Genomic DNA, 26,855 nt, shown 5'->3' with positions numbered 1-26,855 from the left:
TTTTAATTCATAGGCTGAGTCTATGTATCTGATGTGTTGACTCTCTTAAAAGCTTAGACCACAGAGAACAGAAGCAACCGGTGGCACAGCTATATACAAATAATTTCAAAGGACATACATTATGGTGGTGTTGTGTATGATACAGCAAATCTTATCAAAGGGGTATCTCAAAGTTAATCCAATTACCAAATAATGTGATTATAGCAATAACTACTGTCTTCTTAAACCCTAAGGCAACAGAGGAACCTCCCACTTCCTCTATAGAGCCTGTATTTCCCCCAGTCCTGGAACCTCTAGGGTGGGGCTCACTTTCCTGCATGCTGCTCTCAATTCATGCAGAATGATAATGCATCTGTGATCCCAACCTAATCAAGGTAATGAGTACCACCTCAGCATGATTCACTTTAGACTGTGTCCAGAGATGTCAGGCATGGAGTGCCAACCCTTCACCCTCATTACTCAGGTGAGACCTTTCCTTTCATAGTATTTTCTTTTTAATATTTATTTATTCCTTTTTTGTCACCCTTGTTCTTTTTCATTGTTGTTGTAGTTATTATTGTTGTTATTGATGTTGTCATTGTTGGATAGGACAGAGAGAAATGGAGAGAGGAGGGGAAGAAAGAGAGGGGGAGAGAAAGACAGACATCTGTAGACCTGCTTCATCACCTGTGAGGCAACTCCCCTGCAGGTGGGGAGCCGGGGGCTTAAACCGGGATCCTTACTCCAGTCCTTGTGCTTTAAGCCACCTGCGCCTAACCTGCTGCACTACCGCAGGTCTTACCAGATATGAGTACATAGTTACCAGCTTTGAGTACCAGCTATGTTTTTTTTATTAAAAATAAAATGTTTCTTTTTTTTTTAGTGGGCCAGGCAGTAGTGTACCAGATAAAGAGCACATAGTGCTAATCACAAGGAGCCACTTAAGGATCCCAGTTAGAGGCCCTGGCTCCCCACTGGCAAGGTGGTGGCTTCAAAAGCGGTGAAGCTGGTCTGCAGGTGCCTTTCTCTCTCCGTCTCTGTTTCACCCTCCTCTCTCAATTTCTCTCTGCCCTACCCAACAACAGCAGCAACAACAACAACAGCAAAAACGGAGGGAAAATGGCATCCAGGAGTAGTGAATTTGTAGTGCTGGCACCAAACCCCAGTGATAACCCTGGAAGGTAAAAAGACTTAATTTTTTTTTTTTTCTCCAGGGTTATCGCTGGGGCTCGGTGCCTGCACTACAAATTCACTGCTCCTGGAGCCCATCATTTTCCCATGGTGCTGTTGTTGTTGCTGCTGTTGTTGTCAGTGAGGACATAGAATAAGTGAGAGGGGAGGGGAAGACAGAGAAGGGGAAAGAAAGACAGACACCTGCAAGCCAGCTTTCCTACTTGCAAAGCAAACCCCAGCATGTGGGGAGCAAGCATTTTGAACTGGGATCCTTAAGTGGGTCCTGGTGATTTGCACTATGTGTGCATAATCTGGTATGCTACTTCCAGGCTCACTAAGAAAAATAATAATAATGAAAAAGCAAACAAACAAACAAAACGAATCTGGCATTCACAAGCCCATGCCCTTCTCTTGTAGGGAAGACAGGTGTCCTGAGTAGAAGGGAAAACTCTTCTCAAAATCTCCTCTGTGTGGGGGTGTCCCTGGGGCTGGTGAAAGAGAACTCAGTTCAGTCTGACACAACCAGCCAGGGCTATGTGCAAGTCACTTCATCTCTGGAAAATGTAGTTCAGTCATCTTTCAAATGAGGCAACTAAATGGTCAGATGTCTTGGCATGGCAGTGGCAGAAAGTAATGGAAGGTAGAAACAGAGAGAAAGAGAGAGAGGGAGGGAGAAGGGGAGGGCTTTTATTGTCTTACACGAGGCTTGTATCATAGGTGTGTGATTTAGGCAGACTCAGAAGGAAGGGGCTCATGCTTGGCTTGAGGCTCTCTTTGTGTCTTGAGATTCTGCATGGGGCAGGGGTAGGTAGCCTAATGGTTATGCAAAGAGACTCTCATACCCGAGGTTCCAAAGTCCCAGGTTCACTCCTCTGTACCACCATAAACCAGAGCAGAGCAGTACTCTGGTAAAAAAAATCTGGATAAATTTGAGCTAAGTATCTTGATTTTTCATTTTATACTGTGCCCTGAGAAATATGCAGCAGAGTCTGCTCCTATGAGATGAATAGAATTAAGTATGAAAGACCATTTTTGGGGTGCGGTAGGGTGGTGACTCACCCAGTAGAGTGTATAAACCACAAGTTTAACCACTCCCCACTCAGTTTTTTCATTCACAGAGAGAGAAAGAGGGAGACAGAGATAGAGAAAGAGGGAGAGAGAGAGAAGAAGAAGAGAATAGAAGACGAGAGAGAGAAAGAGAGAGATCATCAGCTTATGGTGATCCTTTCCTTTGATGTCAGGGTTCAAGCCTGCACTGTTTCAGGCAACCATATGCCCTACCAAATGACTTATCTCTCCAATTCTAGGAAAGATTTTTCCTAGAAAGATCTCTCTCTCTGTGTCTGTCTCCCTCTTTCTTTCTCCATGAATGAAAAAACTGACCAGGAAGTGGTGAAACTGTAGTGTATACACAGGGCCCCAATGCCACACAATAATAAATAAAATAATAAATAGACCTACTAGCTTTTTTCCAGAATGGAGACCACCAAATGTCACCTACTCCATTCTTACCTTTAGGTTCCTGGTTATTAAACAATTTGTTCTGCTTTATATCTTAATGCTTTTTCAGCCATCAAGTTGCAGATGCTACCATGACACCAAGTTGACTTCCCTGGGCAGACGACCTCCCCAATGTGTCCTAGAACCTCACCTCCCCAGAGTCCTACCCCACTAGCGAAAGACAGAAACAGGCTGGGAGTATGGGTCAACCTGCCGATGCCCATGTCCAGCGGAGAAGAAATTACAGAAGTCAGACCTCCCACCTTCTGCACCCCAGAAAGATCTTTGGTCCATACTCCCAGAGGGATAAAGAATAAGGACCCTTCCAATGCAGGGGACCAGATACAGAACTCTGGTGGTGGTAATGGGGTGGAATTGTGCCCTTCTTATCCTACAGTCCTGTCGATTTTTACTAAATAAATTTTAACCAAAAAAAGACATTTTCATGGGATCAACTAGACTGGCAGCAAGACATCCCTGGGTACCGCAAGAGAGGTGATATGGCAAGAGAGAGACTGCTGTTCTGAGTAGAATACCAGTGGGAGGGGGTCAGGAAGGGAGGAAGCAGATGGACAGATGATTCAAATACTAAGAAACCCTCCCTTACCTTCTGTAAGTACTTTAAACTATTGCATAAGACTCCCACCTACTGGCCAAAGGCATTAATTCTCTCAAATAACAATTTTAAAAGTCCTATTTTACAACTGGCAGTGTTCTAGGAAAGTCTGACTGTGTGAATTGATAATCATTCAAAACTTTGGAAACTCAACTTCTGAAAAGAACATAAGTTTGATAAACTCTCCTTTGCTGCTCTCCTAAAGTTACATTTGTTACTACTAGTTAAGGTCTCTCACTTGGAACTTTTTTTTTTATCTTATTTATTTATTTTCCCTTTTGTTGCCCTTGTTTTTTATTGTTATTATTATTGTTGCCATCATTGTTAGAAAGGTCAGAGAGAAGTGGAAAGAGGAGGGGAAGACAGAGATGGGGAGAGAAAGAGACACACCTGCAGATCTGCTTCACCACCTGTGAAGGGACCTCTCTGCAGGTGGGTAGCTGGTGGCTCGAACTGGGATCTTTACTCTGGTCCTTGAGCTTTGCACCACGTGTGCTTAATCCACTGCACTACCACCTGACTCCCTCATTTGGAAATTTGACCTCAATACACAAGGAAATAAATAAATAACCATCATCAACAATAACAACAACAACAAAACCCCCTGAGTCAGTCATTATGGTTTAATGTTGAAACACACATTATTGGGAAAGTCAGAGAGAGCACAGCCTCATGGAAAAATGGGTCATGATGAATTCCCATCAAATAGCCTGACAGAAGAGGGTGGGCTAACACATCTCTTTCTTTATCGTTACGTTTATTTACTTATTGGATAGAGACATCCAGAAATTGAGAGGGAAGGGGGGCTAAAGAGAGACACCAGCAGCACTTCTTCACCACTTGAAAAGCTTTCCCCTCTGCAGGTGGGGACCAGGGGCTCAAACCTGGGTTCCTGCACATTGTAACCTGTGTGCCCAGTCAGATGCATCACCACCCAGCTCCTGAACGAATAAGTTCTCAGAGGTGAAAATAATGAATTGTTGCTTCTTTGGAGTGCTGGACAACTGTCACAAAGGATGGTACATCCGCTCTGCTGTGAGCGGGATGGATCGAAAGAGAATCCTGTTCAACAAGAGAAGTGAGAAGAGAAGGATAGACAGATATATACACTGGTTGATCTCGCTCATGGGCTGTTGTTTTCGACGGGTTATGTTGTTTTCACCGGGCTGGCTTCATGGGCGGGTAACAGATGACCAGGGACTCATGGTTGAGCTGTAGGCAGTATCTCTTTATTCATGCAGGACGCAGCACAATCTAAGACGAGCTAAGCTAAACTCAAGGTACTCTAAAACTCACAATGCTGTCTTTATATATACTTTCCAAGTAGGGTGGAAACAGGATGTGACATAGAGAGGGTGGAAAGAAAAGTGACTGGCGAAAATCAGAGTGTGACAAGGAGGGGGTGGAGCAGGCAAGAATCCTATCACTGAACCACCAATGCCCTGGAGGGAGGTGCTTGTTAACAGTGGTTATGTAAATAGAAAGGTGTTAAGCAGCGGGGATTTAAACCAAATGAAACAGAAGGGGTCTCATGCATACCAACAATTCCCCTTTTCTTTTTAACTAATGGCCATTGTGGGGTGAACAGAAACCTATATCGTACAGGCGTTTTCAAAAGAACTGGCATAAGACATGGAAAACAAAATAGGCGAGCAGCAATAACCAGTGTGATGCCAAGGGGAACGTTTCTTGCCTCAAAGGGAAAGGCCTAGCAGGTGAAACGGCATTTCTTGCCTCTGGGAGCGCTTCATGCCTCTGGGGGCATCTCTTGCCTCAAAGGGCATTTCCTGCCTCTGTGGGCATCTCTTGCCTCTTGGGGAGCTTCATGCCTCTGTGGGCATAACCTAATAAGGAAGGGGAGTTTTCTGCCTCTGGGGAAGAGCCTGCAGGCGAGGGTACATGGTCTATAAAGTCTCAAGGCAATTGGCTGAAGATAGTCTTTGAGAAACACAGCAGCGTGTACCAGTAAGTCTGATGGAGGTGTCAGTCCAAAGTAGCTGATCACAGGAGAAAATGCCAGAGGATGAAACGCTGCACATCTGTCTTGATGGGGAATGTCGGCCACCAGAATTCTGCTTTTCTCTAGAGAGTGAGCTTGGAGTCTGTGAATCTGTTTCTTCAGGTCGTGCCAGGTCTCATCATTGGTTTGCGGGAGTGTGTTGTAGTCATTCCATCTTTTGGGTGAGCAGAAGGAGGAACCCGCGGTATGTGGGAACTTCCAGCATAGAAATAACCAGCTGGAGCAAGAGAACAGCTCGAATTCGGAGCCTGAGATTTTATGGACCACCCCTGTTTTAGAAAGGGGTCACCCAACTATGACAGTAAAGATTGGTAATATTCCTTTTAAGTGTTTGATTGACATGGGAGCAGATAAGACAATATTAAGACAAGCAGAGGTTCCCCAGAGTTGGGAACTCCTCCCAGGACCATGCTTACATGGTGTTGGAGGATTGACTCAGGCATTCTGCACACGAGATTCCCTTGTGTGGGAAGATCCAGAAGGGACTACCGGACGCTTTCAGCCTTTAATAGCTGATATAAGCACCAATTTATTGGGAAGAGACTTGCTGGAATCTTTAGATGTAGTGATTTCCTCAGACACCTCTGCAGGACACCACACTCACTCCTGTGAGTGTGCTAGACCCAACCAGGACCCCCAATACTAACTGCCACTGTTTGTAACAGAACTCCCCGCTTAGATTGGCTTTCTAATGAGCCTGTCTGGGTGGAACAGTGGCCTTTGCCTAGGGAGAAGCTAGAATTTTAAAAGAACTCGTCCAAGAGCAGTTATCTTTGGGACACATTCGTCATTCTCGGAGCCCATGGAATACTCCAGTCTTTGTGATTAAAAAGCGCTCAGGAAAATGGCGCCTCCTCCAAGATCTTCATGCAGTTAATAAAACCATGCAGGTTTGGGGCTCCCCCCAAAGGGGTTTGCCTCTTGCTTCCGCAATTCCCACAGGAATTCCAATCATAGCTACTGATATACAGGATTGTTTTTTCTCTATTCCCTTACACCCACAAGACTGTAAACGTTTTGCTTTCTCTGTTCCTTCTATTAATATTGCCAGCCCTGCCAATAGATTTGAATGGGTGGTACTGCCCCAGGGCATGGCTAATAGTCCTACTATTTGTCAAGAGGTTGTTAAATCTGCCCTTTTTCCATATATTCATAAGGGCCTTAAGGTTTTTCATTATATGGATGATGTGTTAATATGGGGAGAATTGGATACAGATCTCTCCGCCCTACGTGATTTTCTAATCCCTGCCTTAAAGAGAAGTGGACTTAATGTAGCTCCTGAGAAGATACAGCTAATCCCTCCAATATCTTTCTTAGGCTCAGAGATTTCCCTAACGCAGATTCATCCTTTAAAACCTTGTGTTACTTTTCCTTCTAATCTCACTCTTGCTTCTTTACAAAGTTTTCTTGGAAATTTGAATTGGCTTAGGCAGTATCTTTATCTGCCTACGAGCTGCCTGCAACCACTATTCGATCTGTTAAAAGGAAACAAACAGCCCTCCTCAAAGCGTATGTTAACCCCCGAAGCCTCCTTGGCACTGGAAAAAGTTAACCAGGCTCTCCAGGACATGCACCTCGTTTGGTTCTCCCCCTCCTCTCCAGTAAATTTTCTAATCTTTAACTCCGCCCCCACAGTAGTGGGGGCATTGTGGCAGAAACATGACGTTCTCGAATGGCTTCATACGCCAGTAGGCGGAGCTCCAAGACTCCTTACCGAGATTGATGCCTTAGCATTTATGGTTCGCCAAGGAAGAAACAGATCGGTTCAGGTCTTAGGAAGGGAACCAGATTCAATCATTCTTCCCTTTTCTCTCACTGATACAGAATGGCTCATACGCCACCATTCTCATTTTGCCATAAGTTTAATGGGTTTTCCAGGACAATTAGATAATCATTTTCCCTCTAATAATTTGATAGCTTCTTTACCTCTGTTGCCTCTACTAGAACCTAAACTTTTCTCTCGAGATCCCATCCCCTCTGCTCCTACAGTGTTCACTGATGGTGGAAAAAAGGGAGCTGCTGCCCTTATATATTATCCAGACCAGCAATACCCCAAACCTCTCTTTACTGAACTTCCTGATAATTCCCCTCAGTACAAAGAACTTTATGCTGTTTTCCTTACATTAAAAGCTGTACCAGAATCCTTCAACCTTTTTTTTGACAGTGTGTATACTGTTAACTTACTTCCATGGCTTGCTCGATCTTATGTAAGAGTTGATGACAACCCACTTTCTCTTTTAATTCAAATTGCCTCTATGCTCTGTTCTCGAACCCATCCACTGTATGTTCAGCACCTACATTCTCACAGCCCTCTTCCTGGTCCCCTGTCCGAAGGGAATGCTGCAGCCGACCACCTTGCCTCCACAGGAATTCTCCTAGCCTCTGTCTCTAATCCTGCTGACTTTCATTCCCTAACCCATGTTAATCTTAAAGGTCTTCGAGCTCGATTTCCTGATATTCCTCTGCCACAGTTAAAACGTATTCTTGCTACATGTTCCTCCTGTGCAGGTCTAATCAAAACACCTGCTATTCAGACTCTGGGGGTTAATCCTTGAGGTTTAAAAGCCAACGCTCTTTGGCAAATTGATGTTACCCACATACCTAACTTTGGCAAACAAAAATATGTGTTCGTCTCAATTGATACCTTCTCTAAGTTTATGTGGGCTACAGCTCAGACTGGAGAAAACTCAAAAAAGCTTATAAGCCATATGCTCTCCTGTTTTGCTGTAATGGGCTTACCTCTTCAACTTAAAACGGATAATTGACCTGCCTTTACCAGCAAACAATTTAAAGATTTTTGTTCCCTCTGGAACATTACTCATACTACAGGCATTCCGTATAATCCACAGGGACAAGGCATTGTTGAGAGGGCCCATCAAACTCTTAAGGCTCAATTAAATAAAGAAAAAGGGGAAATGTACCCCCCTAATATCCAGCTGGCAAAAGCCTTAACTACATTAAATCTCTTTAATATTGACAAAAACTCAGACCAACCTCCTATAATTCTTCATTGGCAAATACCACCCACCCTCCCAGCTATTAAAGTCAAATGGAAAGACCCACTTGATAAAATTTGGAAAGGACCTGACCCCCTGTTGACTATGGGGAGGGGTTTCACATGTATTTTTCCACAAAATTACTCCATGCCTGTTTGGGTTCCTGCCCGCCATGTCTGGCAATACCCACATGATGGCGCTGATATCCCTGAAGAACAAGAAACACTGCAAGAAGACTGGCTGCAAGAGGACTGGCTACAGGATGCACCCCAGGATCCATAATACAGCATGGCAGAATCAAAAAAAATATCTGATTCACAGAACTCTTCCCTCCCCCCCCGGATGAATGTCTTATGCTATGACTGGCCAGTTGTGTTTTGTGAGTGAGTGAGTGAGTGAGTGAGTGAAAAAAAAATTGAGTGAGTTGAGTGACCAAAATTTTTGTATGACCCATTGTGCTCAGAGTACTCTGAAAGTTAACTGACTTTATATAAAACGGCTGGGTGCGGCCATGGTTTCTGTAGACGTCCAGAAACAGTTCAAAAATTGTTCATTCCCCCTTTTGATTTCTTTTTTAAGTCTTGATATCAATATGAAATGTTTAGTCTTAAACTGTGTGAGTAAAGATGGTTCAACTATGACAGTATATCTAAATTCACATTTGAAATGATATGTCTTATTTACAAGTTTTTCTTCTCCTGTGTGTTATAAACTATATGTTTAATATGCGTGTTTCAAGTTTGGTAAACATTAACTTAACAGTTATATTGTAACTTCGAAGCTACATTTTTACGAGAAGAGGTAAAATCTATTCATTTAAGTAACTGAGTGTTTAAGGTAAAACTCTACATATTCAATGTGACAATTCATCATCTCCTAAGTTAAAATACAAATTCTCTATACAGGACATTTTTGGAGGGCCCCCAAAAATATACTGTAAGCTATCTTGTGGAAATTAATCAACAACAAATTTGGCATCAATCTGATATTGTAAATGTACCAAAAAAAATTGTCACTAAAATGTGTTAACTCTAGTAACCTGAGTTTGCTTTAAAAAAACCCAATGTAAAAATAGTTAAGAATCAATATATGTGACTTAAATTCGGTATGAAAATTTTGCTATATAGAGACTGCTACATGAGATCACATAAGATGACCTTTACACGAAATTATAAAGATACCTAAACCAATTATAATCATTGAGTTATCAATTGTAGTAAACTTCTTATTTGTTACAAAGTTTTTTCATAAGTAATTGACTACAGCTATGACAAGCCTTCGCATAAAGAAGCATCTGCTCATATAGAATCCCCAGAAATCTATCTTGGACCCCTGACCTTTGACATCACCCACAATTACAGCCATCCCCCGAAATCCATGATGTGACCTGACACGATTTGGAGAACCTGATTCACAGACTCCAAAGGACAAGACTTTCCTACTGCCTTTCTCTCAACCATCGTTGTCTGCTCTTCTTGCTTCTGTTTCGCCCACCATGTTTTGGCGGTTCCAGGTCACTCTCTACAGAGAAGAAAAGTTCCAGTGGCCGTCCTCATCCATCAAGATAGACGTGTGACATTTATTTCCTGGCCGTTGACATTGGACTGATGCTTCTATAGAACTTGCTGGACACTCCTTTTATACTGCTGGACTTCTTGAAGAATGACTGTAGCAGTTCATAGAACTTTCCGCCAGCTGACTCGGGATTTTGCAATGCCAGATCACCCATCTAGCCCCTCGGCTTATCAGGCCCCCACTCCTCCACCCATCAGGCTCACTCTGTCTCTTGCTACTCTTACTTATCCCTCCCTGTCTTGTGCTAGTTCTTTTTGAAGACACTTACACGCTATCATTCTGCTTTCTTCCCAACAGGTTTCTGTTCACCCCTACACTGCTATTCCCCTGACAGAGATGAAGCCTTTTACAGACATTGACCCAGTTATATATGGCCATTAAGTAAGAGGAAGATGTTGGGGAATTGTGAGGATATGGTTGAGCTTGGAAGGGCTTAAGCCTGAGGGGTGTGTCAATCCTGTTAGTCTCTCTCTCCACGGAGAGGTTGAGCAAGGAGGGACAGTAGAACCCCCCCCAAAAAAAAAAAAGGTGTGCCTCTTATCAGTCTCCCTGCCTCAGAAAGTGCCCCGCACTCTGATACTATGGCAAATAGTTAAAAAGAAAGGGGGAGATGTTGGGTAGTATGCCACCTCCCCCTGGCTTCTGCTTAACCATATGCCTATATAGGGATTTACTGATCCCATTCAAAGCTTTGGTCTATTTACATAAATCACTTTTACATTTACATAAATGCCCTCCAGGGAATTGGTGGTTCAGTGATAGGATTCTCGCCTGTTCCGCCCCCTCCTTGTCACACTCTGATTTTCACCAGTCACTTTTCTCTCCACCCTCTCTATATCACATCCTGTTTCCACCCTACTTGGAGATTATAAAAACAGCTGCTCTTCTGATTAAAGACACTTGGAAATTGCTTTCCGGCTCCGAGAGTTCCAGAGTGTATCTCCTGCAGAAGTTAGTGCGGCACAAATTCCTGATCCCTCTCCCACGCAGCAGCCTAGATCGGCTCCAGTTGAGTTCTCTCCAATGCAGAGAGCACTAGCTCGGAAGAAGTACCCTCGGGCTATCCCGGCAATAGGCAGTCTCTAAGAAACAGAACAAAGCTCAACACTTGCTGAATCCTCAGTGGACTGGAGAGTCACTTTATAGCTAAGGATTGTGGCAAATGGGGAACAGAATGTGAAGGCACCAGGCGCTCTAACTTACACAGGCCTCTGATTTCATTTACTAGCACACTCCAAGCTATTAGTTTTATGTGTGTTTAGACTGCTTGTGGAGTATATTGCAAATTTCTTTCTTCTCTTACAGATTCACCACAACAGAATTTTAAGGACTCTGAGAATGTTTACCATAACAAAAAAAAAATGGCAAGGGGGCCGGTGTGCTGGGTGTTAACTCAACAGATTAAGGACACATGGTGTGAAGTACAAGGACATACATAAAGATCCAGATTTGAACCCCCATATCCCCATCTGCAGGAAGGTGGCTTTACAAATAGTGAAGCAGGTCTGCTGGTATCTTTCCCTCGCCCTCTCTGTCTTCTCCTCTCTTGATTTCTCTGTGTCCTATCCAACAACAACAATGGCAACAAATTGGGAAAAATGGCCTCCAGGAGCAGTGGATTCATAGTGCAGGCACCCAGCCCCAGCAATACCCCTGGAGGCAAAAATAATAATAATAATAATTAAATAATTTTAAAAAACCAAACCACCAAAAGACAGAGCTGAGCAGTACTCTAGTAAAAGAAAAAAAATAGAAAAAGAAAACTAACCCAGGGCAGGGTAGATAGCATAATGGTTATACCAAAAAACTTTAATTTCTGAGGCTCTGAAGTCCCATATTCAATCCCCCACACCACCACAAAACAAAGCTAATAAGTGCTCTGTTAAAAAAAAAAAAACTAGTAAATTCGACACTGTGAAAACATGGAGTCTCAGCCCTTACTCCTCCACCCTGTGAAAACCTATTCACACTTTGGAAGAATATTTTGTAGAATGCCATTTTGGGGAAATGATTAGCTATGAGTTGACAGGGGCATCTGGTTATTGCTACACAGACTACTTCACCTCTCCAACATTTTTCAACTGCAAAATGAAAATTATGGGGAAAGTCAAAACAATGAAATTGTCTAATTCTGAGAAAGAGAAAATGAGGGAGAGACAGAGAGAGAGAGAGAGAGAGAGAGAAAGAGTCAGTCTATGGCATAAGTTTTGGGGACTGGAGAATGGGGAAGGGAAGGCTGCTAAGGGGAGGTTGGGACTGTGTGTTTCTTGGCCTTTTGGATCTCTTCTGTGGTGAATATTCTATCCATGTCCTCTCCCCATTTTTGTATGGGGTCATTTGTTTTCTTGTGGTTGAGTTTGGCAAGCTCTTTATATATTCTGGTGATTAGCCTCTTGTCTGATGTATGGCATGTAAAGATCTTCTCCCATTCTGTGAGGGGTCTCTTGGTTTGGGTAGTCGTTTCTTTTGCTGTGCAGAAGCTTTTTAATTTGATGTAGTCCCATCCCATAGGTTAATGCTTGCCTTAGTCTTCTTTGTAATTGGATTCATTTCATTGAAGATATCTTTAAAATTGATATGGAAAAGAGTTCTGCCAATATTTTCCTCTAAGTATCTGATAGTTTGTGGTCTAACGTCCAAGTCCTTGATCCACTTGGAATTTACTTTTGTGTTTGGTGAAATACAGTGGTTCAGTTTCATTCTTCTGCATGATTCAACCCATTTTTTCCAACACCATTTGCTGAGGAGACTCTGCTTTCCCCATTTAATAGTCTGAGCACCTCTGTCAAACATTAGATGTCCATAGGTGTGGGGACGAGGTTGGGACTGTGATTCCCTGTGGTGGAATAGAATGATTTGGTTCAGAGGGAAATGGAGTGACACAGGGCCAGGTGGTGGCGCAATGGTTTAAGTGCACATAGTACTCCTGAAAGGATCCTTGTTCGAGCTCCTGCTTTTCAGCTGCAGGGACATCACTTCACAAGTGGTGAAGCGAATCTGCAGGTGTCTTTCTCTCTCCCTCTCTATCTTGCCCTCCTCTCTCAATTTCTCTCTGTTGTATCCAAAAAATAGACACAGACGTAGTGGATTTGAACTGCAGGCAATAAGCCCCAGCAATAACCTTGGAGGCAGAAAGAGAGAGACAGAGAGACTTGTCTTGAGGAAATGTGAAAAGTGTATCCTTGTGCCAACAAAAGTCTTAGAAACCAGTATTTCCTCTATAAAGTGATGGTGAGGTTAAACAATTTCTTCTTTGGATTCTTTGGGTATTGAATTGTAAAAAAAGAAAAGGGGGGAGTGTATTATAATATACGCATTATTAAAGGCTGAGTGGTGGTGCACCTGGTTGAGTGCACAGGTTACCATGCAGAAGGACCATATTCAAGCCCCCAGTACCACCTGTAGGAGGGGGGAAGCTTCACAACTGGTGAAGCAAGGCTGCAGGTCTCTCTCTCTCTCTCTCTTTCTCCCCCACTTCCTCTGTATCTCTAGCTGTCTCTATAAAAAACAATAAAGATAATAATAATAATAAAAAGTGAACCATGGTCTGGAAAGGTGGTGCAGTGGATAGGTCATTAGACTCTTAAGCATGAGGTCCCGAGTTCAGTCCCTGACACCACATGTACCAAGTCATAGCTGGTTCATTCTTTCTCCTTCTATTGTTCTCATTAATAAATAAATAAAATATTTAAACCAAAACTGAACTAGTATATATCCATTACTAGTAAATAAAATCAAAATCAACCCTCAGTATCCTTACAAAGAGCAGGAGATCAGCAGTTTGAGAGCCACATGGCATCGTTTTGCTTATTACTGTGTTGTTGGAAAAGTCATGGCGTATGTTTTCTATGTTTTTTTATGCAAAAATGTCTCAGGACTTTCCCGACAACCCAATGCCTCATGGATGCTTTGGACTCTCAAGTATGAGGTCCCAAGTTTGATCTCCGACAACACATGTACCAGAGTGATGTCTGATCCTTTCTCTCTCCTCCTATCTTTCTCATAAATAAATAAAAACTTAAGAAGAAGAAGAAGGAGGAGGAGGAGGAGGAGGAGGAGGAGCAGGAGGAAGAGGAGGAGGAGGAAGAGGAGGAGGAGAATATCCGAATATCCAGATCTCGGGCTGGGTGGTGGCTTGTCCAGTAATGGTACATACCACCATGAGAGAGAACTCAGGTTCAGACCTCATGATTCATGACTGGTACCGACATGCTGAGGTGTCTCTCAACTCCCCTTCCTTTTCTAGAGAGAGAGAGAGAGAAGTAAAAATAAAGAAAAGAAAAATGGCCACTGGAAAAGGTGGAGTTGTGCATGCACTGATTCCCAGTGGCAAGTTAGTTGGAAGAAGAAAGAAATAATGGAAGAAAGAAAGAGAGAAAAAGAAAAAAGACATAAGAAAGACTGAAGAAGCAAAAAAAAGACCAATACTCTTATTTTTAAATTATTTTGAATGAAACACAGTTCCAAATTTAATTTAATTTAGTTTTACCAGAGTGGTCACGGTTAGATAGTATAATGGTTATGCAAAGAGACTCTCATGCCTGAGGCTTCAAAGTCCCAGGTTTAATCCCCAGCACCACCATAAACCAGAGCTGAGATAAGTGCTCTGGTAAAAATAATAATAATTAATTAATTGTTATCATTATTATTTTAACCAGAGCATTGCTTAGCACTGGCTTATAATGGAGCTGGGGATTGAACCTGGGCCCTTTAGTGCCTTAGGCAATGAAAGGCTTTGTGCATAACCATTATGCTATCTACCGACCCTCCATTAATCTTTGTTGGAAAAGAATTTCTGTTTTATAAGGCAGTTGTGTCATTTCCCCAAAGTATGTGCCATGCTTTGTGCCATCCCACAACCATGTTGTCATTTCTTTCCACCCTAGGGGACAGTGTCCCCAACTCCTTTAAAATCCAATACCCAGTATTATATTAAAGATTTATTTATTTTTAAATTTACTTATTATTGGATTCCATTCCTTTGGTCTATCTTCTTGAAGACCTACCCTGCCTGCAGGGTAACATTAATCCCTCCCCTTAAAGCCCTAGCAACATTTGTTAGGGAAGTTCTACCTTTCCACCCCCTCCCATTTTTCTCCACCCCTCTCCTAAATATGTATAGGATTGGAAAACCACTTCATTTCTGTCTTCTCTCTTCCCTGTCCTGACCAGGAGAAGAGCAGAAGTGCAGGGGGGTGCTGACCTGGTTTTTGGCTCCATAGGGCTTTAACCAGGTGTCTACACTCCTGACTCTGGGGCACCCACATGAATAAACATTTGTATTGCTACCAACAGGAACTTGGTTCCTGAGTAATCTCTCCCTCTCACAATGCTAGCCCAAAAGTACTATAATACAATTAGAAATATGGGACTGAGGCTTCCAGTTCAGTTCTTTCTCTCAAGATTGTTTTGGCAATTCTAGGTCTTCTGGTTCCAGATAAACATTTGTAGCATTTGTTCTATTCTCCTAAAAAATGTGGTTGTGATCTTGATGGGGATAGCATTTAATTTGTAGATGGCTCTGGGTAGTATATTCATTTTGGTGATGTTAATTCTTACAACCCATAAACATGGAATACCTTTCCACTTCTTTGTGTCTTTCTCTATTTCCTTGAGTAGTGACTCATCATTCTCAGTATACAACTCATTCATTTTTGGTTAGGTGTATTCCTAGATATTTTATTGCTTTTGTTGCTATAGTAAAAGGAATTGATTTCTGCATTTCATCTTCTTCTAACTTAGTGTTGGCATAGAGGAATTCCACGGACTTTTGAATGTTGATTTTGTAGCAGACACCTTACTGTATTGCCTGATGATTTCCAAAAGCTTCTTACTAAATTCCTTAGGGTTTTCTATGTATACTATCATGTCATCTGCAAATAGGGAGAGTTTGACTTCTTCTCTTCCAGTCTGTATGCCCTGAATTCCTTGCTCCTGCCTGATTGCTATGGCAAGGATTTCCAACACTATGTTGTATAGTAATGGTGATAGTGGGCAGCACTGCCTAGTACTTGATCTGTGGGAAAATGCTTCCAGTTTTTCACCATTGAGTATGATGTTGGCTGAAAGTTTGCTATTTATAGACTCCACTATTTGAGGAATTTCCCATCTATTCCCATTCTGTGTAGCCTTTTGATCATAAAGGGACGCTGCATTTTGTCAAAGGCTTTCTCTGCAACTACTGATTTAACCATGCGTTTCTGGTCTTGGTTTTATTGATGTGGTGGATCACATTGATTGATTTTCAAACTTCAGGCTTCCCACCTGCAGGGGGATCACTTCACAGGCAGTGAAGCAGGTCTGTATGTGTCTATCTTGCTCTCTCGCAATCTGTCTTCCCCTGTTCTCTTGATTTCTCTCTGTCCTATCCAACAACAGCAATGGCAACAGTAACAATAACAACAAGGGCTACAAAATGGGAAAAATGGCCTCTAGGAGCAGTGGATTTGTAGTGTAGGCACCAAGCCCCAGCAATAACCCTGGAGGCAAAAAAATATTTATTTATCATTGACAAAGATAGGAGATAGAAAAAGAACCAGACATGACTCTGGTACATGTGCTGCCAGGGATTGGACTTGGGACCTCATACTTGTGAGTCCATTGTTTTATCCACTCCACCATCTGCCAGACCATGTGAATATAATCTCTCTCTTACTCTCTCTTTCTTTCCCTCGCCACCTACGTATCTATCGCTCTTATGCTCAATTTTGTGGTCGGTGAGTTTGGAGATGTATGCATGGTCTAATTTTTCTAATGGGCCAAAAAAGTTTTATTCATACAGATGTGTTGGGGGAGTTAAATGGAGTAGAATTCTGCCCTAGAATGCTAAGAACATGCTTGTCATCTGGAAATGCAATGTAGTTTATGGGGAAAGAGAGAGAGAGAGAGAGAGAGAGAGAGAGAGGCAACATAGGGATGGGATGTAGTGGTTCCAGGGTCTGAAACTAACCTCATTCAGTACTTTTTTTTTGACATTAATGAGAATCTCATTCTTAAAAGAAACGAAATACAAAATCTGCCTTTCTCCTGAAAAATGTTACACACTTATTTCTAGTGCTGTTAAAAGTCAAACACATGAGCTGCACCATCCTTTATGTCCTAACGTTTAGATTAAAAGTTCACATGCAAATGAAATGGATAAACTGCCCTGCACTGATCGATGCTATTTTATTTATTTGGTCCTTAGTTTGGGGCAATGATGCCTCATTTGTCCCCCGGGCTCCCACTTGTAATCATAAACTGAGGCACATTTGACCCTGGAACAATTATATATCATCACCAGAAAACCACCAAGAGGAAGAAGAGAAGGGGCTCCAGAGAGAGGGAAAGTGCTCCATCACAGTGGATCTGACGCACTTTCCCCACATGTGCGTCCAGCAGCTGGGTGTCTGTAGGCACCACTGTCACAGGCTGGGCAGGGAGAGACACACATGGGCATCTTCACAAAGGCCACCAGGCAGCCCCACTGGCCCCTGAAAAGCAGCAGAGCTGCTGCATGTGTGGGCTCAGCCCTGCTGTGGGTGCTGCACCTGCTCACAGCCTGTGAGAAGTGAGTGTGGGGAGCAGACATTCTCCTGTTCAGTGTCCTGGTGGGTCTCAGTGTGTGTGGTTAAGACCTTTCCCACCAAGGTCTCTGAACAGCACAGTGGTCTCTGGGTACATGGCAGTGGCCCCTTCCCTCACCCACAGCCTGTCCCTCTGTCCCTCCACCAGCCCTGTTCCTTCTCCATGTTCTGCCGGAGGCAGGTCTGCTCAGAGGATGAAGAATTTGCTCCAAGGGCCTGGAGGAGTAAGAGTGTGAGACCCAGGATGACCACCAGGGGGCAGCAGACAAAGATGGAGACAGGAGATAAGAGAGCCTGGATTTAGCTCGGGATGGGGAATATGGAATTATCACCTGGATTTTCTGGTGGCTGAAGTCACATGAGTGGATCCAGGAATTAGGACTCATGAAGAGAATCTCCAAAATGGACATCAACAATTCTATGGGATAGATATAGGAGTCTGAGCAGAAAAGTAGATGAATCTACGTTGACTATTCCCTTAAGCCTAGCATGCCTAATAGCAATTAGTGACTGCAGCTGCCTTCCCTCCTCCCTCCCATATTCCTAAGCAGGACAACTAGGGAGGATGCAGCCTAGCTGGAAGAGCTAAGACCCCTGTATCGACCTAGCACCAGGGTCCAGGATTATGGGCCTTTAGTGTATCAAAGTATGCATTCTCTCTGTAACCAAAATGTAGAATCCTATATGCGCTGGTGTTGTTTCTTTGTTCGGTGGAGAGGGTGGGGAGAACTTCCCGGCGCGGTCCAGACCTCTTGCCCACCAGTGTATTAAACTCCTCTTTTTTCAACACTTCTGGCTCTGGTCTCATGATTGAGGATAATTTCTTTTTCTTTCTTTCTTTTATTTATTTTTTCTATTCTTTTGCCTCAGGGTCACTGCTGGCAAACGCTAGAAGAAAAAGGGTCACTGCTGGGGCTTGGCATCTGCACTGAAAACCCATTGCACCTGGAGGCCATTTTTTTCCAATTTTCTTGTCCTTGTTGTTGCCATTGAGGTTATTGTTGGAAAGGACAGAGAGAAATGGAGAGAGGAGGGGAAGTCAGGGAGGGGGAGAGAAAGATAGACATCTGCAGACTAGCTTCACTGCATGTGATGACTCCCACCCCCGCAGGTGGGGAGCCAGGGACTTGAACAGGGATCCCTACACTGAGTGCCATGTGCACTTACTCTGCTGCACTACCGTCTGACCCCTTGGGCACAGTTTCTACAAGAAGTCCCTCCACTGTCTCCTGGAGTCCATCAAAGATGATTTGAATCGAATTCTGAGCATGGGGTTGGGGTTCAGCCTGGAGGATCTGGAATGCATTTCCAGATTGAGGACAGGAGCAGAGACACTGTCGATATTAACTGTTTTTTTTTTTTCTTTTCTTTTCTTTTCTGACATGAGGAGACATTTTTTGACATGTTTGATGAGGAGACATTAAAAAAACCATAGGACAAGAGGGGTACAACTCCATACAATTCCACCACCAGATCTCAGCATCCCATCCCCTCCCCTCTCCTGATGACCTTCCTATTCTTTATCCCTCTGGGAGTATGGAACCAGGGTCATTGTGGGTTGCAGAAGGTAGAAGGTCTGGCTTCTGTAATTGCTTAACTGATGAACATGGGCGTTGACTGGTCGAAAAGATAATTCTGCCAGATTTCCTGTGGTGAGCCTGGGGCCACCAGTCCCTGTGCCTGAAATGTCTTTGGAAGCATGTTCACAGAGGTGGGGTGAGTCCTTCCTCCAAGATTTCACTTCAGCTTATTCTTTGGTCGGGGCCTCTTGTTCAGGGGCACAGGAGCAGCTGTCATGGGGTTTATCAGGGTCCCAGTTCTAGGATGTCGTCCATCTAGTGGGTGGGCAGGAAGTCTGGTGGAAGAGTCGGTCCAGGGTGTCCTCCTCATTGAAGTCAGGAATGGGGTCCCCCTGGGTTGCTCCAGGCCTGGCGTTGGGCTGAGAGCCCGGTCTTCTCTGTGGAGTAGTTTTGAGCTGGGCTGATCAGAGGGGCCCTGCTGGTAGATGAGAAAGGGCGGTCTGAAGGGCCAGGTTTCAAAGCTGGTGTTCTGGGACATCAGACACCATGGGCATAATGTCTCAGCAGGTCTCCAAAGCCAAGGTCTCAGCTTCGCGAAGGCAAGAGGCGAGTTGAGCTGAGATCTTGGGGTGCTTTCCAGAGGTGAAGGGGATAGAAATAAACTTGTCCAGCTCCATGAATTCTGGAATAGGGACAGGTGTTCCGGAGATAATCCGAAGTCCATGGGGTCCACAGTCAAGCCGGGGGTTGGGACAGTGGGTTCCTCTGACCTCTCAGGGCCCGAAGAGGCAGGTTCCCAGGCTGGGGCTCCAGCGCTGCGGGGCCCTGGCCTGGCTGTTCTGGCGGGACCCTCAGGGGCAGGAGCTGGTGGCATGGGACTGGGGCTGCAGATAGCAGGGCTCCCTGGGCTTGGCAGGCCCTCAGGAGTGGGGGCTGAGGGCAGGCAGATGGGCTGGGAGTCCTGCACTTCCGGAAGTTGTCCTGGTGTTCTGGAATTTGCTCTGGAGTGTCTTGCCCTCTGGTTCTTAAACCAAATCTGCAAAGAAAAGGACACAAGGACTGTGTGAGAGAACCAGGTGCCATCCCTCCCTAGAAAGGGACTCTGCCAGCAACCCCTCCACTGGGAAGCTAATGAGGTATCCCAGATTTAAGTCAGCGGGTGGGCCAGAGAATCAAAGCCCAGATCCCTGCTCTATCAGGGTCTCCTGAGAGGCCCTGAAGTTTGGGCTCACAGACCTCATTAGTCAGGGCATGCCAGCTCCCTGAAGGTGGGACTTGAGGTCAAGGTTGGGAGCACTAAGGGGACCCCCTTGCTATGAGTCTCACCTATGCTGGGCCTGTCTGGTTCTCTCAGTGCTGCACATGAGGTCCTAAGGTGGCTGTGGGCCTGGGTGTTGATGAGGGGTTGGGGAGATGCAGAGGGAAGGGAGTCTGAGACCACTTACCTTGACACTGTACTCTCCCAAGTTCAGCTTGTGTGCCAGGGCCTGGCGTTCTCTGGCACTTGGGTATTGGTCCTGCTCTAAGCATCTCCGGAGCTCCTGCAGCTGCTTCTTTGTGAACACCGTGCGCTGCCTCCGCCTTGTACCATGTAGAGACCCTGGTGCAGGGAACTGGAGTTAGCTCATAGCCCAACACGTCCCAGCTTTCATCCCTTCCTCCCAGTCTGGCCTGTGGGGACACATGGCAGCAGAAATCTTGCTTCTCTTTTGCTGGAGCTCCATTGAAGCTGTGCCCCAATTCTGGGCTGATAGGCCACCTCTGTGCACCCCTGCCCCAACATTTACCTGTGATCCCACAAACCAGCAACCCTTCAGGGTCCTGGGATCCTCCTGCAGCTCTGCCCACCCTAATCTTATCACCAATAGGTGAGAACAAATTTCAGAACTAGTCAAGTCCCTGATTTCAAGGACCTGTTTATGTTAGTTAACCGTTGGTTAATACTCCCAGACCCCTGCGTTGCTTAAAGCTGTGTTTATTTACAAAATCATTGTTTTATCTGAGAAGCACCCTGCCTGCAGGGCATCCATTTAATCCCCACTGGCTAGAACATGCATAATAACCAACCATTAACCTCAAATACAGATTCTAAATTATGGACAAACAGTATATATTATATTCAGAAAGCATACCCTTCACATTGCTATTACACTTTCAGCATTAATATTATTATTATTAATTTAACCAAGTTCTTTCCAGCTAGGTTTTGCTTAGGTTTGGGTGATGCAGCTACTGAACTTGGACCTTAGGTCCCTCAAGAAATTCTTTATTGTATCACCTTTACAGTATTTCCCCAGTCCTTTTGTTTTTATAAAAACAAAATGTATTTGGGGGTCGGGCGGTGGCGCAGTGGGTTAAACGCATGTGGCGCAAAGCGCAGGGACCGGCGTAAGGATCCCGGTTCGAGCCCCCGGCTCCCTACCTGCAGGGGAGTCGCTTCACAGGTGGTGAAGCTTGTCTGCAGGTGTCTATCTTTCTCTCCCCTTCTCTGTCTTCCCCTCCTCTCTCCATTTTTCTCTGTCCTATCCAACAACGAATTGCATCAACAAGGGCAATAATAATAACCACAACGAAGCTACAACAAGGGCAACAAAAGGGGGGAAAAATGGCCTCCAGTAGCAGTGGATTCATGGTGCAGGCACAGAGCCCAGCAATAACCCTGGAGGAGGAAAAAGAAAAAAAAATGTATTTTTGGAACTAGGACCTCACAATGAAGAATTGTACTGTCTAACTTTTTATTCCAAGAGAAAGTGAGGGGAAGGGAGAGAGAACAGAACTCTCCAGCTTGCTCCATTGCCACAGCCCAGTCCTGGCAGCCTCCTCAGAATCCCAGGCTCCCTCCATAACAGACACCTGGACTCACCTTCCGGAGACATGGTGGCAGACATCATGTGTCTTCTGCTCTTCGAAGCTCTGCTGAGGTTCAGCTCCCTCACCTGGCTTTATATGCTGCCTCTGAGCCCTCACACCCTACACACCCCAACCACACCCTCTCCCTGGGTTCCCAGAAGCCCCTGCATGCCCTCAGGGTCCCAGGCTCCCATTCCAGTTATCCACCCTAATGATATCACCAGTAGAGCCAGTAAATTGATCTCTTGTCCTAAAAGATTTGGGGTTTACCATTTGTCATCATTTGTTTTCTTGATTTCTCATTTCAGATGATGGCTTTTTTTTTCTTTCTCATGTCCACTAACATATCACTGGTCAACTGTTAAAAAAATGGGATCTGTGTTCAACTGTCTTACTTCCTGGTTTCACAGTAGAAATGTGTTATAAGTCTATAATCTAGAGGGTAAAGTCTCCCCACCATCGTGCATTTACGCACTTTACTGGCATGTGCAGTGAGCATCAGGGTGTCTGGGCACCGTTGTCATGGACAGGGCAGGGAGACACACACAGAGGGGCATCTTCACAAAGGCCATCAGGCTGCAACCCATTTCCAAATGGAGGAAAGGACTAGAGACACGATAGATATGAAAGGTTAGTATTAATAATTTAAAAATAACTTACTTACCAATGTGCAAGATAGGGGGCGAGAGAGAGAAAGAACCAAACATCACTATGGTACATATGATGCCGAGGATTGAACTCAGGACCTCATTCTTGAGAGTCCAAGCTTTATTCACTGTGCCACCTCCTGGACCACTGTATTAATACGTTACTGAGATTTTCATATCAATGACATAGAGTAAGTCTCTCACAGAGACAATGGAACTGAGTGAAACCTGAACTAAAAACTCACAACAGATTTGCAGGGGCAATTGAGACACAATTTATAAAATAGTGACAGATACAGGGATGCATTCAGTGAGGAGTGAATTGGCTGTGTAGCAGCACAAAACAGTTGAAAGCACATGCAAGGAACTGGGTTCAAGTCTCCAGGCCCCAGTGTGGAATCATCACAGTGGTGACTCAGTGATGCAAGACTCCCTCTCATTCTCTCTCTCTCTCTCTCTCTCTCTCTCTCTCTATATATATATATATATATATATATATATATATATATATATATTACTCTATGTATAAATAAAATGCTTAATAATTTGGACTGATGAAAGTAGGGTTATAATTACAAGTAGTGGAATTCTAATTTCACTATTTGAATTCAGTTAAGTCAAGAATAGTTTGAATCTGGATGTTCCTAGACTGCCAGTAAGGAGATAGAGATGGAAAGAAAGAAAGATAGGACAGAGGGACAGGGAGAGAGAGAGAGAGAGAGAGAGAGAGAGCAAATGCACAGCTTAGGTCTCTCAATTGCCAAAGCTCCTCCCTTGTAGATTTGGATTCTGACTGATAGGTAGAACCAAAGCCTTCATTGGCTCGGTTATAAAGTGGTGTTGGGATTGAATCAATTTCCCAGAGTCTCTGCCCCGTGACGCTAGCTAGCCTGCCAAGAGTTCCTGGTTCCCCTCCCATGTCGCTGAGTAACCAGCAGCCAGGTTGGCTCTGGAAAGCACATGCTCAGGAAGAAACACCCTCAATTTAGCCTGGCATGGAACTCCTTGTCCTATGAGGCTGCTGCACTCACATAGCTGTGGGGACTGAGGAGCTGGTGACAGGCGGCCCAGGGGCAGAGGCATCTGCATCAGCATCTGGCTCCACAGGACTCGCTCCAGAGGATGCCCCCATCCTCAGCTGCGGGTCCTGGCGACCCTCCGGTGGCGGTGGTGACCATGACCCCGGCCTCTGAGCCTGCAGACAACTCAGGCCCTTGGCTACATGTCCAGCCTGGGCCCAGGCTTCGCCATGCCAGGGGGACAGGCCTCGGACACCCTGAGATACTTGTGTTAGGTTCGGTGATCCAAGAAATTCACCAAGAGACCAGGGTGATGTAAAGACAAAGAGCTTTATTTACTAGCCCGGGATAGGGCTAGGGCTGAGAACCCACAGCTGTATTGGGTGCTCACCCCTGATTACAATTTCTACTGGGCTTAAATAGGGCTCAGGACAAAAGGCCTACGTGACAGGCATCATGTTAGTTTAATTAAAAAAAGTTTTTCCCAGTCACTGCAGGAGGAAACAGGGAGTAGGGGCTGCACCTTTGGTTATCTTCCCCTTCTGTCTGGTCAGCAGTGGGTTGGGGAGTTACCTTTGTTAATTGTCTCTCCTCAGCAGGAAATGTTTCTTTAACTGATTCTTGTCAAACAAGTAGTCTCCTGGCCTTTCCAAGGGGCCCATTTTCTCAAATTTTACTTTTTTACCCTTTTATTTCTGGAACAACGTTTTATCTTCTAACACTTGAACTCCGTGAGCCTCATGTCCCGGACCCTGGAGTCCTTGGCAGGTGATGTGAGCTCCATGAGCTCCAATTTGGGGATCCAGGGGCCGGCGCTGAGCAAGACAGACAAGTATGGCTTCTTGGGGGGTGGGCAGCCAGTACTCGGGCAGCCTAGACAGCTCCATCATGAGTATTGACATGCTTCTAAACCCCCTTCTGTTTCATTGGTTTAATCCCCCCTGCTTAACACTGTATTCTATTTACATAACCACTGTTAACTAAGCACCGCCCTGCCTGCAGGGCACTGGTTTAATCCCCACTGGTTCAAGGTATCTTTTTGCTCTGCCCCCTCTCCTAGTACACCCTGATTTTCACCACTCTTTTTCTGCTCTACCCTCTCTAATCACAATCCTGTCCTTATATATATGTGCAAGTGTCACATCCTGTGTCACATCCTGTTTCCACCCTACATGGGCCCAGGCTGGACATGTAGGCGAGGGCCTGAGTTGTCTGCAGGCTCAGGGGCTGGGGTCATGGTCACCACCGCCACTGGAGGGTTTCCAGGACCCACAGCTGAGGATGGGGACGTCCCTTGGAGTGAGTCCTGTGGAGCCAGATGCTGATGCAGATGCCTCTGCCCCTAGGCCGCCTGTCACCAGCTCCTTCTTCTTCTTCTAGTGTTTGCCCTTCTTCCGTAGCCAGTCAACAGCGTCAGGTTGAGCCTGATGTAAAGTTTCGAGACCTCCTTTGAATCTGGAGAGGTGGCAGTCGTTGACTATGTGGGTCATAGTCTGTCTGGAGCCGCAGGGGCAGTTCGGGTCGTCTCTGGCTTGCCAGCGATGGAACATAGCGGTGCACCGGCCATGGCCTGTTCTATTGCGATTGAGGAGGGCCCAATCATAACATGCCAGGTCAAAGCTGGGTTGACGCTTGCCGGGGTCTGTGATTAAGGGTCTGTTCTTTACCTCAGCTGACTGCCAACTCTGTTTCCAAGAGTCTGGAACAGTGAAGTTCACTCTAGGCATAGAGGACCAGATTGGGTGACAAGATGTCAAGCGTTGGACAGTGTGGGTGAGGATATCAGCGTATATTGGGAGGTCTGGTCGAGCGTAGACTTGGGAAATGAACTTAGATGATGCCGCATCCCAACGAATATCTGGCGGGGCGATGTTGCTAAGAACTGGCAGCCATGGAACCGGGGTGGAACGGATGGTTCCAGAAATTATCCTCATGGAGGAATATAATTTGGAATCGACCAAGTGGACATGGCGGCTACGGAACCATACTGGGGCACTGTATTCTGCAGTGGAATAGCATAAATGCCAGAGATGATGATCATAGTGTGGAAGCGCTCGCGCCCCATGAGGAGCTGGCCAGTCTTGCAATGATGTGATTCCTCGCGCCCACCTTAGCTGCAGTTTTTATGAGATGTTCGTGAAATGACAGAGTGTGATCGAGAGTAATGCCAATATAGACTGGCTGGGCTTCATGCCGGATTCTCGTATCGCCATGCTGCACATTAAGCTCACATGAGGCTGAGGCATGGTGTAGATGGAAAACAGATGATACCATTTTTGCAGTGCTAGGGATTAGTCGCCATTTTTTACAGTAATCAGATATCAGAGACATGTCTTTCGTGAGTGTTTCCTCGAGGATGTCGAACTTGGATGCCTGAGTTGCACAGCAGATGTCATCGGCGTAGATGAACTTCCTTGAAGAAGTTTCTGGGAGGTCATTGAAGTAAATATTAAATAGCGTAGGAGCCAGAACGGAGCCCTGGGGGAGGCCACTTGAGACAAGTCTCCATCTGCTAGACTTGTCACCCAGATGCACCCGGAATCTTCTGTTTTGGAGAAGAAACGATATAGTGTTGGCCACCCATGGAGGCAGGCATCTTGAGATCTTGACTAGGAGACCACGGTGCCAGACCAGCTCCTCAGTCCCCACAGCTATGTGAGTGCAGCAGCCTCATAGGACACGGACGTTCCATGCTGGGCTAGACTGAGGGTGTTTCTTCCCGGGTATGTGCTCTCCAGAGCCAACCTAGGCTGCTGGTTACTCAGCGACATGGGAGGGGAACCAGGAACTCTTGGCAGGCTAGCTAGCGTCATGGTACAGAGACTCTGGGACTCGTGGAGTGGGAACATAGTGCAGTGTTTATTGATTAGAAAAACCTGCCCTTTATATCTTCTGAGAAGGAAGGCAGTTCAGAAAAAGGAAATGGGTAGAAAAAGAGCAGGAAGACAGCAAGATTCTATCTAATCAGTGGGGATTAAACCAATACCCTGCAGGCAGGGTGGATCTCAGACAAAATAATGATTATGTAAATAGAACACAGCATCAAGTAATGCAGCATGGAGAAGGGGGGAGCTGGTGTAATGCCCAAAGTTCCAGCCTTGGGAGCATGTGGGGGCTTGGCCTTCATGACCCTGGGCACCATTCTGGAGGGTGTCTGGTGGGGGTCCCCATAGGGGTCTGCAGCCCTCAGGTGGCTGGAGCCTCTTCCATCTATCAAGAGTCTTCCCCCAGGGCCCAGGGAGACTTGCGGCTAGGCTCCAGGCACTGGCCCTAGTAGCTCTGGGCCCAGGGCCCCCTGTGCCCTCGGGGCTTGGGCAGAGGCCTCCAGGTCATCACCACCACCATGCTGCCTGGGGCCCTGGGTCCTCTGCCTCCTTGGTCTGGCTCTATCCTGG

The 26,855-nt window shown here is 45.3% G+C and overlaps 1 protein-coding gene across 1 annotated transcript; it reads right to left on the bottom strand.

Annotated features, from left to right (window-relative positions):
- Nucleotides 1-19,161: 19,161 nt before the first annotated feature.
- Nucleotides 19,162-21,820, bottom strand: LOC132536594 (paired mesoderm homeobox protein 2-like). Its single transcript, XM_060184672.1, has 4 exons — nt 21,808-21,820; nt 20,390-20,544; nt 19,608-19,980; nt 19,162-19,259 (listed from the first exon to the last, which is right to left on the bottom strand). Exons 1-4 carry the CDS (start codon nt 21,818-21,820, stop codon nt 19,162-19,164), a joined length of 639 nt encoding a protein of 212 aa, XP_060040655.1.
- Between the last annotated feature and the right edge of the window lie 5,035 nt (nt 21,821-26,855).

The sequence above is a fragment of the Erinaceus europaeus genome, unplaced genomic scaffold (assembly GCF_950295315.1).
Source record: "Erinaceus europaeus unplaced genomic scaffold, mEriEur2.1 scaffold_294, whole genome shotgun sequence".
NCBI lineage: Eukaryota > Metazoa > Chordata > Mammalia > Eulipotyphla > Erinaceidae > Erinaceus > Erinaceus europaeus.
The sequence above is the reverse complement of the archived record's forward strand: the minus strand, read 5'-3'. Positions and strand labels throughout refer to the sequence as shown.

Excerpts from the sequence above, each read along its gene's own strand:
- LOC132536594 (XM_060184672.1), bottom strand. Across the intron at positions 19,981-20,389 it reads TGGGAGAGTACAGTGTCAAG|ATTTGGTTTAAGAACCAGAG; the intron begins GTAAGTGGTCTC and ends TTTTCTTTGCAG. Across the intron at positions 19,260-19,607 it reads GAATTCATGGAGCTGGACAA|ATGGACGACATCCTAGAACT; the intron begins GTTTATTTCTAT and ends CCCACCCACTAG.